Raw genomic sequence first — 12909 nt, forward strand, 5'->3', positions numbered from 1 at the left:
AAAATAACTGTCAACAAAAACGCTGCATTATATATTTTTTTCCGGTCTTTGACAACGAAGGAGCGCAACTACTTCTACAAAAAAAACTTAGCTCGTTTATTGAAAAAGACTATTCGGATAAGAACAAAAGAAAGGTAATTAAAAAATTGAGCAACGGAGAAAACCAAGTTGATTCTTTAAGCGTATCCGACAAATTTCGAGTGAATACATTTTTTGTCATTATTGACAAACCTGTGACACAATTAACCATAAGAAGTGATGGTTACAACCACGTAAATAAGTTATTTGGATTTCTATCGAAGCTGTTAACTATTAGTACCATGGAATTGCAAGTTAGCGCGAAAAAAATTGTAGACGTGTACTCAAATGATTAGAAGATAGTTTCATATTTGAAATAGAACAATTTGTAACATTATTAAAGTTGCAGCCTCCGGGGTTTTTTTTCGCATAAAAAAGATAAATCTGAGACTGAAAACACATTGATTCCTCTGCATGTTTTAAATTGGATTGTTGAAACCGATATTATTGATGTATTTCCAAATGTTTATATAGCATATCGCTTGTTTCTAACTATTCCCATACCAAATTGCGAGGCTGAGAGATCATTCTCTACTCTTAAAAGAGTTAAGAACATGCACCGATCAACAATGGTCCATAGTCGTTTAAGTAATATAGCAAGATTAACTATTGAGTCAAAGTTATTAGAAACTTTGGATTTCAGCGATGTGATTGCAGATTTTGCGGGGAAGAAAAGCAGAAAAAAATCACTCAACTTAGTTCAATAAAATAAATATAAAATTTGTATATAAATAAATATCCGTGATAGCGTTTTCAAGAAAGTCTTAGTTTTACTCATTTTTGTCGTTGTTAGTGGAACGGGGCCTCCAACTTTTAAATAGCCCCGGGCCCCGAAAAGTCTTAATCCGCCACTGGGATTAACTGATGGCAATTTAAGATGAGTAATGATAAAGATAGTTATGTTCCTCAACTTATTTTAACAAATGTACGGATAAAAAAAAAAAAAGAGTTTCGGCAAAAGTTTTCTATTCTGTGTTCCGAGATGACGTCACGAAAATCAAAATACATTTGTCTGCCATGTTGGTTCAAAAACAACTTTAGCTCAACTTTATTCAAATGCGGTTCTCTAAGTTAACTATATCAAAACTTATCAGTTAGCCATTTTCCTAGCTACTATTTCCTTTTAGTAAAAGTTTCAACTCGAAAATTATTAACAACAAAACTAAAGTGTTGTATAAAGTTCTTTCAGAAAAGGTTTTATTTGAATAACTCATAAACTCTTTATATCTTCAAATATGGTCTTCTGTTGCATTTTTAATTGCAGTAATCGTTCTGAAAACTGCAAGAAGTCGTTTTATAGAATTCCTAAGGTTATTAATCACCACGATAAAGATACGGAATTGTTGTCAACAGAACGAAGAGCAAAATGGTTTGCTGTTATAAAACGTAAAGATATCGATACAAGTGCCGGTCACTACAGAGTTTGTTCGGATCATTTTGCTTCTGGTTAGTTAATATTAATATATTCATTCTTATTCATATAAAAACTATTTATAGGATATTTTTGTACACGTATAATAGCCTGCACAACTGAAAAATGTCCTCTTTCTAGTCTCATTTGGAATTTTGTTTATTTCGATATTGTTTTTATATAGTTAAAATATTTATACGATTCTAAACTTTTAAAGCATTTAAGTTCTTCTTTGGTGGCAGGGCTTGGTATAAACAATAAATATGTAACAATATCAGTATGGGAGATTTTAGGATAGAATTCTGGATCGGAGAGAAAATTTGTCTTTTTCAACGTATATGGGTCAGTATTATCAATTTTTGAGATCTTTCTATATCTAGTTTTACTTTGGTTTGAAAGGTTTTTATAATAATCGCTCTCTGCCGTACTCAAGACAAAGATTGAATACGCTCAGTGTTACAATTTGTATATGAACCAACATGGCGGATACGCATAATTTAAAATAAATTAAAACTTCACTCGGAACACAGAATATTCAAAACAAATAGTCCTTAATTATTTTCATAACACTTAACAATGGAATAATTATTATCATTGCATAAATTATTATCATAACATTTACTCATGGAATGCCATTACTAATGGAATTATCACCTTTTACCAAAGAAATATGCTTATGGTCAAAATATTCTCATTGAACTTTTTTTTTTTCTATAAAACTGATATACAACCTAATACTGTTAAAGTATTTGTCGATAAAGCCATACAAATCTAATATTGTTTGTAATCAATTATGTATTTTTTTTGCTTTAGGTAATCCTGTAGTAGGGCGGAGCAAAATGAATTAGGGTGGAATGCAAGAACAGAACTTCAAGTTTGAAGTCGAACTTTAAACATGAAGTGCGACTTAAGCGAATACATTAAGCGAACTTCAACTTAAGTAAGACTTAAAAACCGCCAAAAATAGACCGTTTTTCAAGTCTGAATTCAAACTAAGGCTCTGCGTATTATTTCATTTCCAAATCGTTTTCATTCCGACATGATATTGGAAAAAAAAAATCATCGGAATGACGAGAGTTCCGGTATATACCGAGATTTAAACTAACTACAATACCGAGGTTTAAACTAACTATAATTTTTATAACGATATTACGTTGTAATCATTCCAATGACACTTTTTTTTCCCGATATCATATCGGTATGATAACGCTATGGAAATGAAACGATACGCAGATCCTTACTTCATATATTCCTAAAATAAATCCTGGTGGAGAAAGCGCAGAAATATATCGAAACAAAAAAGGATTTTTTTCTTTGAATCGCCAGGTCATTGCAGGTGCTCTAAAAAAAAATTTTTCTGCTTGTGTTCAATGACCTGGAAAATTTTCAGGATTCATATGTTTTTGCTAACTCAGCTGTTAATAAGTTTTAGAAGCTTGCGAACATATTTATGTATTCCATCAATTGCTCCTATTCATCTTGTGAATCTTTATATTTGGTAAAATCTAAATAATGGTTGATAAATTTAAATATTTTCTTTATCAAAGAAAAGTTCAAAGTTTGCAGGAAATAGCATAATCAGATATCTATGAAAACTTATAATCACCTTTGCTGAATTATCAAAGAATCAGCCTCTGTTGGAAAGTTTTTGTACAGATATCTTTTGTTAGCCATTTGATGTGAAATGTTACTAACCACTCGACAAACAGTTGACTGATTAACTTTCAGCACCTCCAAATCTCCTATTACTCTCTACAAGAGTTTATTTATTGTCACTTGAGTATATTATCATTTGTTGGTATAAAATGATGTTACTTAAAAACATAATACATCAAATCTACAATAAGAAGGTACCATTGTCTCATACCATTTTTTGAATATCTATTCACTTGGAATGAACCTGTAGCATAAAATTGAAATGCAATAGCCAGTTGTTGTACAGATGAAAGAGAGCACCCTTGATTGTTAACATTGTTGTTCATGTCATTAGCTAATATGAAAAAGGTTTCTTTAGAAAATCTGAATCGCCTTTTAAGTTCTATATAATTGTAAACTCTTAAAAGATTGCTTCTGTCAATATTAAGCCTTGGTATGTGATTTGGCATACTTCTTCGACGTATTTCTTCTATTTCTTCTGCTTCTTCTTCTAAATTTCAGCTCATACCGATTCATTATTAAACGTTTTAAAACAAGTTTTTTTTTAATATTTCATATTAGTGTAACTACTTCTCATGAACTCTCTTTTACTCCTTTTACACGTATCACTTCTTTGTATAACTGGAACTGTTTATTACTAAAGGGAATTTACTTTTATGCTGTATCACATAAACGTGCCTTTATCAACAGCCTTGTGGAATAGGCATATTAGAATACAATTAGGCAACATGACTGTTTATTATCTTAAAAGTGTAAGGTCTTCATTAGTTGTTAGGATTTTATAATGCTAGGACGTTCGACATTTCAAAATGCTAATAAGAATTTAAAATGGCATCATAATACGACATGTTGGATCATTACATTCGAGTTACAGGATGTTTTAAAAGGCACACGTTTTCACAATGTTGGTATTCAGTTTTCTGCACTGAATTTGTTAACAAATATACTTTCACAATGTAACCTTCTAAACTAATTACGTCAATATACCCAACTAACTACTTTTGTTTGGTAAAAACTCATTTTTATATTTGCAAAGGTTGTAATAAGTTATATAGCAAGAGTAAAGTTTTGTTACGTATCAGTAAAATGATAATGGCGGTTTTTTTTTTTTTTTTAAAGTTTGGTTTCAAGATTTGTTTGAAACAGACTTGAAAAAATGACTTGAAAATTCAAAAATTCTTGTTTTTCAAGTCTGAATTCAGTTCAAATTCGCTTCCTGCATTCCGTTTAAGTCAGACTTGAGATTTGAAGTCTGACTTGAAATTTCAAGTTCGCTACTTGCATCCGAAAAGAAGTTTTGCTCTCTCAAGTCTGGTTTGAAGTCAGGCTTGAACACGGTCTATTTTTGGCGGTTTTCAAGTCTGACTTGAGTTGAAGTTCGCTTTATGCATTCGCTCAAGCTGCACTTCAGATTTGAATTTTGACTTCAAATTTGAAGTTCGGTTCTTGCATTTCACCCTTATGCTAATTATATAGTTGTAAAGTTAAAGCAGGAAGATTATTGAACAAAAGTATCACCTAGAAAGTAATCAAAGTCTACTTGCAAATAATGCATAGTTATGCGGAAACTATTCAAGTGGAATTATGCAAAATATATTATAAATTGTGAGCTATAGTTGAGGCACATGTTAGTATGTAAAAATGCCTCGAAACAATCAAAGAAAACTGCTAAGCGACAAAAACCCATCGTTGACTAGAATGTTGACTTTTATTGGGTTTTTTTGAGGAGTTCTTCAGCCATATGCTAAACAGATATTTTTTGTTTAAGTTTCCTCACGTAGTCTGTAAACTCAATTATGTTAAAAGTAATATTACCCTGAAGAAAAAAAAAAGAAGCAATGCCTATGGTTATCCTTTACGAATTATGCTTTTTGATTCTTGATGAGTTCCAAGGTTTGGATTCGATTTCAGTTATTGATTTGACAAAGTTAGGACCTCTTACGAGTTGCCTTATCTATAGTTTTTCTGTACTTAATCCTGGAAACTTTTGTAAAAGAAATTTGAAACATTTGCCATTTTTGTCCAACGTCTTCACAAACTGTTTCATTATGCCGAGCTTTGTATAATGTGGCGGAAATATGATGTAATCTCTGCTAACTAAAGAGGTACGTTTGTAACATATATTTGTACCAACCTTTGGCTCTTTCCACACTGGCCTAACCTTTGACCAAAGGTGTTGCTTGTCACGAATGTCCCCGGAAAAAATGAAGCAATGAAACTTTGTGTGCCTCATTGTTTACCTAGAAGAAAGTTTACCATTTTCAAGTCAATACAAATGACCAAATTGTGGTCTTGATACTAAACTTTTTCCATGGTCTTAGAAGCATTTGTGTATTCTTCTTTCAAAGTCATATATAATATGCAATAGGTATGGATCCGTACTTGTAACGTTATGAAGAAAAACACACTTTTTGATCATGAAGAAATACAAAACAATCTTTTTTTTCTGCTATCTGTAAATAATGATTATCACTAAGTTTGTAGTTTTTTAAATCCATCTGTTGCAAAATACTACCATTATTGTTACAAAGGACTAAATCTTTGTCTTAAGAAAAATAACACATCAGGTTCTTTTCTCGGGTACAATTAAAAGTGAAATTGGTTTCCGTAGTAAGCAAATTTTTTTCTTTTAAACGAGGTAATAAAATTTCAAAAGCTCCTTTTGCTAAATCTTTTTTACTTAGTCATTTGGTTTTTTCTGATTTGGATCATCAGTGGATTTATATGTATTGCTTGTACCTCTCGTGATTTTAGTTAAGGTCGTTGAGCAGAAGATAATTTAGGATTTATGATCACTTACTTACTTCGACTTCGAGGTTTATTTCGTTTATTTTGACAATGCAGAAGTAGCAGTCGTCGTCGTGGTTTCGAGGTTCTCTTCAAATCACGGATGTTACGAACTTTATTGCATCCCTTTTTCCACTGGACCAATGCCACAGATACAAATCACATTTCTGGCTTACAATATGAGGAACCGATGGCTTGCTCTGATTTACACAACTTTAAAGTATTGATGATTAGCAGATTTTACCGAGTCCGATATAGGTTTTCGATATTTTTCAAATATACATTTGCAACATATATAGCAAAAACAATCTGCATTAAGCACACAACATCATCTTCACAAAACCATATCTAAAAACACAAGTAATTCTTTTTAGTACCCTATAATAAATGAAAATCTAAGTAAAATTGGTAATTGAGTTAGCTTTAACTCAATAAAAAAGCTGTTAAAGGAAATTTGTTGTGATATTTAAAAAATACTTAGCGTATAGAGATACAAAAAATGGAATCACAAGAAATAGTTTTTTTCTTTGATTGACCAGTGTTATTAAAGAAAAAATTGAAAAGACGAACTTTGATTAAATAACAAAAATGGAATTCCTTAATGTTGTTTGCAAAACTGTTTTTAATAAATTTATGTGGCTATTAAAATATTTTTTTTTTGATTTATATCATTTTAGGGCATGTTTGTTACGTTCCATAGACACAGAAAGCTAAATAAGGTAAAAGTCAAACACGATACACAGTTCAACCTGATTCTAAAATTAAAAAAACCGATGTTTAAAAAATTCCAGTACCACATAAATTTTGATAAACAATCATCTACAATTTTACAGTCAATTGACCCCATTGATTTGAATTCTTCCTTGGCTCGACACCACATAGCTTCAACCTGATTTGTTGTCACGTCAGTCTGCGGATCTAATAAGTTGGGAATGTGGCTAACGTTGCACATGTTAATTTGCAGGAGTTTGCAAATCATTTTTTGCTACCCTCATATCACTCTAGACAATAAAACAGGAATTATCAATTGTATGAATGGGTCGCAATTTTTGACAGGAATTAAAAAGCCTTTCATTGTTGTAGGCTCATATTCACGAAATATCCACTGTTGCAAGACTATTCTACCTACTTGGTACTTAATTCGACAGAAAACACCCAGTAAACATCGAACAATTGGTAAGTAGTTGGCCCGATCCTAATAACCAACTATTAGCTACAGTTGGGCCAACAGTCGGCTATTTAGTTGGTACCGTGAAAAAAACGTAACGCTTTTACCAACACTTAGCCAACTGTTTTTAAACTATTGGTTGCCGTTAACGGCCCAACAGTAATAAAACAGTTGGCTAACAGTTGGTACCATTACCGGCCCAACTATATGATTTTTTTTCGCGATTTTTTAAATTCGCTTTTGCGCTTAAATTAAAAGTGCAAAAGTTATAAATCATGTTTTGAATATTGCTTAATAACAAAGTATAACTTTGCTTTTTAATATTTAATTTTCTATCTAATAGTGATTGTTTGTATATCAGATTTTACCAGTCAAACAGTACTACTGTCCACACAAAATATTGTATTATTTATTGATAACTTAGTTGAATACACAAAATAAACAAATTTTTAATCATTACACTTTTATTTCCAGATCATTAAAGAAAAATATTTACAAATAAAAAACTGAAAATATTCTATTATTGTAGTTAATATTATTAAAGGTTTGAAATTAATATTGGCAGCTTTAATTAAAAACAATATTTTAAAACGCTAGTATTTAAAAACGTGGCGATTTATTAGATAATTATTAATAATAATTAAGAAAAATTAGAACTATAAATAAAATCAAGATAAATAAGCTTTTATAAATTTGCAAATGAAAATAATAACTAAATATTCTTTTCATTTATTAACTGCAACTGATTTTTTATAACCTTGCTTTTCATCTTTCTATTTATTCCATCTCCTTGATCAATTGCGCCCTAAAACCATCTTGAAACTATGGGGTAAATATCTTTATCCTTGGAATTCAGATACTGAATTCTTACTGCTGCTAAAAGAATAAAATGAAAATAAATTTAAAAACTCAATTTATTTTTTGTTTAAATATAAATTATTTTTAAGTTATTTTTAAGTTTTTACACGTATACTTTGCAAATCAAGAATTACATTAACTGGTTAGCAGTTTTAAAAATAAGTGCATATGATAACCGAGAGCAATAAGCTTATAGGTTCAAGACAAACTTCTATATGCTCTTTAAGAATCATGTAGTTGAATACTAATAAATCATGGTCTACATTGGCAATTAACGTCTCTAGTTAACAATAAAATACGGCATTAATAAGTTCAAGACACCAAGGGAGAATATAATATCTTACAATGTCACAACTAATGACAACACTGGTAATTGTCATAAGTACTAACATATTATATTCTTTCTTAGTGTTGTAAACATATTTTTGTAAATATAATAATACAGTTGACTTTAATAGACTAAAAATTTACATAATTAGTAATACTTACATAATAAGCACATTAACACAAAATGATAAAATTGCAACTTAATCTTGCTCATTCCAGTAGCTATCATCTTACTTGAAGATCTGTTTAGATTAGAAAAAACGCTAAAGTTTTTGGAAAACATGGCTCCCAACACACATCGTATGTATTTTGGACATTCAACTTTACTGCCAATAGAACGCAGATATTCGACCTAAAAACAAATAATGCTACGTATTACAACTTTTTTTATTTAAATTATTTTTTCAAAGGTAAATTAAAATGTAATGGGGTATAATATAACTAAAGTATTATTAAATTACCTTTGATAATTTACAATTATAAGATTTATAAAAAAATTATCTTTGATCTTATAAAATAATAGTTACTAGTTTAAACTCAACCTGTAGACTGGTAGAAACATAATATAAAAAATAATTTCAAATTACATAGAGAGCCATCTCAGATTTCATCTGTAGCATAAAGTTAAGCCTCTCCAAATCTTCCTTACTTTCCATTGGAAGGCCAAGGGGAACAACAATGTCTTCATTATCCAAAAAACTTTGAACTTCTAAAAACTTATTTTTTTGCTCCAGTTCTTTTAATCTTAACTCCAAAGCTGCTAACTTCTCTACAAACATACATAAATAATTAAATAATATTTCATTGCATTTGAATCTTATTGGAAAACTGGTTTCAAAAACACAATCTAGTTATTAAATTGAAGACACACATAGATGAAGGTGTTATGGAACTCAAATATTTGGAGTTAAAGTTTTAAACATTCATGTTATTTATCCCTGTAGGTGAATTGATTGCTGTGAAAATGGTATTCTAGCACATTTTTGTGCTGTGTTATTAAGGTCACGCGAAAGAGCATTACTTAAAACCTTTATCTGCATAAAAAAGTAGAAATGTGTATTTTTGTAACATGAAATATGTATTTTTTTAAAGCCTTCATCCATTTATGACTTTAATTAAAACAAATTTTTTTTTTACATAAAATATAAATAGTTTTCTTTTGTCAATATATGTCAGCATCATAATCAATGTATGTATGCGTAAAACATATACAATGTATAACAAGTAGTAAAACAAACAAAAAAACAACAAACAAATAGTTTATCCAAAACCTTACTTTCCTGATCCTTAATATTTTGAACAGTTACTTATAGTTTTTAGAAGTTGATGTCCCTTTTAATAAAATGCTACAATTATATGCATTATATGAATATGTATATACACACACATATATACATATAATATATATATATATACATATAAATATATATACATATAAATATATATACATATAAATATCAGGGTGTTAGCCAGCCTGACAACATCACATACAACAAAATTCCCAATCATTACAAAACTCCCAAAAGGTCAAAAAGCAAAAGATAAAAACAAAAAATAATTAAAAACAAAAAACATACCATGTCTTTAATGTGTTAAGTTATTTTATGTTATAAAACATTATAAAATGTGCATTATATACGAACTACTTAGTAAAAATACGTAGTGGGTACGCCCAAATACTCTGTTTATACTGACAATAAAGCACATTTTATTTGTATGTATCTATGTGTATATATATATATATATATATATATATATATATATATATATATATATATATATATATATATATATATATATATATATATATACACACACACATAGATACATACAAATAAAATATATAGTTATAATAGAGCTAAAATGTCTAATACAAATACAACAATGGTGTCATCATAAAAATAAATTAAAAAACTCAACCAATGTCAAAAATTATATCTGGATGTGTAACTAATGGATAAATGTAAAATATTTGTACTTACCAGCGTAAAGGTTAAGAAGTGTAGTAGAGTTTGAGTTTAAAAGTTAAATTAAACGGTAAAAAAAGCGTTTGAAAGAAAAAAAAAGATAAATAGCTTCAAACTAAACTAACTCTATTGAATAGTTTTAATTATTGAATGAATCTATTTGGATAATTTTAATTATTAGTCGCATGGTCTCAGCGAATATATTCACTTAGACCGTGAGACTTATTTTTAAAATACATTTATAAAACTTACGGGAAACTTTAACAATTCAAAAACACGCGGTACACAATCGGTTAATGGTTGGCACGAAATGCCAATAGTTAGCCAACTATAGCCGATACTGGCCCATCAGTTGGACCAACTAAAGCTTGTTTACTGGGCAGATTCATATATTACAAAAATGTGCTTTCGGCCGCTTTTTGTGTTACTGAGGAAGTATGAAGTTACTGAGGAAGTATGAAGCACAAATATCTCTGCAAAACAGATTTCAATCAACAACGGTGTCTTCGCTTCCGATCTTTAGCTCTTGCCTTAAATCCCTTATTGATAATCCCAGGCTTCTACTCCAAATGGTAGTTAAGCCTTACATTTGCCTTAAATGTGTATGGAATTTCTTAAAGAAGTCGCCTTTTCTCATGCTAAAGGTTCATTTGCAGCGCTTCACTTGACATCTCCAAATGAGTTTATCGATTGATCGATTCCTAAAAAAAAAAGTATGAATTGTTGTGTATGTAACTTAGAGTGCATACTGCTGTGTGCAGTACAAGTTACATACACTACAACTCATACTTTTAGCGAGTAAACCAGTTGAATGAGTTCTGCAACAGTGAGTTGTATCATCTATATTGTACTAGTCTTTTCTGGAACAATCCTTTTTATATGACAGACATAACAAAAATAAACTTTTGCGAGAGGTGATGCGATGGAGGGAGAAAGTTGAGAAGCGCAAAATTATGCATGTAGCAAGCTAATTACCTCTAGGAATCTTACCCAAAGAAATATTTTTGTCCTAATTGTAAAGTTCATATAGTTTTATTAAGTCATCATTTACAAAAAATGATTAAGATCATTATTAGCCCTCTAGACCTAGTACTAGCATGTCAGAAACAAATTTTTAGTTTAAGATTAGAGCTGACTTAAATACTCTTTTCCTTTAACTTCAATTTCCTTGTGCTCTGTAAAAGAACTTCATCATTCTTAACAAAATTCTTCAATCTTTTAGCAACAATGACGTTACGTTTAAAATGATTGCACGTTACAAAAGATGTAGATGTAGGATTGAAATTTAACTTTACAGCCATCCACTTTGTTTAGTCAAGCAATCCTTGCTTAAAAACAGTATATTTTCAAGAACATGGATTTTTCTTCTTGATCAAATATGGTGTTTTTGTTGTATTAAGTTATTCTAAAGCAGCTATTATATACATTGCGTCACTTTATGATGAGATAATAATCCCAAAATATACCGGTCTAGATTGGTACAATTTATGAACTTTTTTTGTCATCATTTCAAGAGCCTAACCATCCAAGTCCTTTTTTCTAGTTTAAAAAATGTACCCTCCTTGGCGGTCGAGTTTGATGTTATCACTGTATATAAATTATCCGTAGATGATTATGAATCATACTACAAAACACCATGCAATTAACTAAAAGCTTAAAGTTTGTGAAAAATAAAAAAGAGATCTATTGAAGATTACAGTTAGAGATCTAAGAAGGTTATAGGTATTTGTTTTTAAGTGAATGTTAGGGAAATGCTCACAGCAATCAGAAACCTATCATACAATGGGTTGCATAAATAGAGTCACTACTTTGTTTGTGTGAAATTTTTTTTTTTTTTTCACAATTATCTTTGAAACCAACTAATTAATACGATTAAAAGTGTATTAAATGCCTTAATTAATTCTCTATCGAATGGTATATAATTCGAACTCGTTAGGTTAACCAGTTTTAAGTAATTATTAAATCAATTTGAACATACCTCTATTTCTAATGCAGCAAAAATATATTCAACTAAAATTTAACGACTTAAGTTGAAATATCTCAACGAAATGTTTTCTGAGCAATCTAAAATTTGGCGGTTGATTACTTTCGAACTATATAAACGTTCTTGCGAAAATAAAAGTAAGTTATCATTTTTATATCTTAAGTTATTCGCATTGGTAATTATTTGGTAAAGTAAAAAGACAAAAATGGATAGAAAAGCTGTTTCAGACAACAAACGATGGCAAATTGTTGGTCTGCTAAAAGATAAAACAAAAAGGCAACGAGAAATAGCTCGAATGTGCAATGTTTCGCTTAAATATGTACAAACAACGTTGAAAAACCACGAGCTATTTTACGAGGCCTACCAATTCTTGGTAAATCTTTGACATAATGATGTCAAAGATTTACCAAAGCTTGGTAGGCCTCTAAACCTAACTTCAAGAGACTAAAGTTATCTCTATCGAAAGGTTAGACAAGACCCTAAAATTTCTTACCACGAACTTGCTAAAGGCTTCAAAAATACGCCAGGTAACGTTAGTGTTAGTTGATGGACTGTACGAAGATGCCTAAATAAGAAAGGCTTAGATTGCTATATCGCTGCTCAAAAACTACAAAAACTCGCCTAAAAAGACTAAATTAGTATAGAAAAAGACTTAACTAGTCTGTAGAAGACT

The 12909-nt window shown here is 30.0% G+C and overlaps 1 protein-coding gene across 3 annotated transcripts; it reads right to left on the reverse strand.

Moving 5' to 3' along the window:
- Positions 1 to 7659: 7659 nt before the first annotated feature.
- On the reverse strand, positions 7660 to 10629 carry LOC145195002 (uncharacterized). Of its 3 annotated transcripts, XM_090086667.1 has the most exons (4): positions 10268 to 10629; positions 8873 to 9054; positions 8448 to 8637; positions 7662 to 7976 (listed from the first exon to the last, which is right to left on the reverse strand). In XM_090086667.1, exons 2-4 carry the CDS (start codon positions 8939 to 8941, stop codon positions 7906 to 7908), a joined length of 330 nt encoding a protein of 109 aa, XP_089942793.1. In that variant the 5' UTR covers positions 8942 to 9054; positions 10268 to 10629; the 3' UTR covers positions 7662 to 7905. The 3 variants fall into 3 exon arrangements, with proteins under 3 accessions (XP_089942792.1, XP_089942793.1, XP_079928891.2); XM_090086666.1 differs by lacking the exon at positions 10268 to 10629 and having other exon boundaries at positions 7660 to 7973; positions 8873 to 9992; XM_080072765.2 differs by lacking the exon at positions 10268 to 10629 and having other exon boundaries at positions 7668 to 7976; positions 8873 to 9988.
- Positions 10630 to 12909: the final 2280 nt, after the last annotated feature.

This window comes from Hydra viridissima, unplaced genomic scaffold, assembly GCF_058129835.1.
Source record: "Hydra viridissima isolate aposymbiotic clone 2 unplaced genomic scaffold, HvirCarnegie_v1 scaffold_5, whole genome shotgun sequence".
Taxonomy (NCBI): Eukaryota; Metazoa; Cnidaria; class Hydrozoa; order Anthoathecata; family Hydridae; genus Hydra; species Hydra viridissima.

Bases quoted from the DNA above. Each gene is read 5' to 3' on its own strand.
- LOC145195002 (XM_080072765.2), bottom strand. From the start codon at position 9,064: ATGTTTGTAGAGAAGTTAGCAGCTTTGGAGTTAAGATTAAAAGAACTG. The intron at 8,638-8,872 runs GTAATTTGAAAT...ATTTGTTTTTAG, and splicing joins AATCTGAGATGGCTCTCTAT to GTCGAATATCTGCGTTCTAT. The intron at 7,977-8,447 runs GTAAGTATTACT...TTATTCTTTTAG, and splicing joins TGTGTTAATGTGCTTATTAT to CAGCAGTAAGAATTCAGTAT.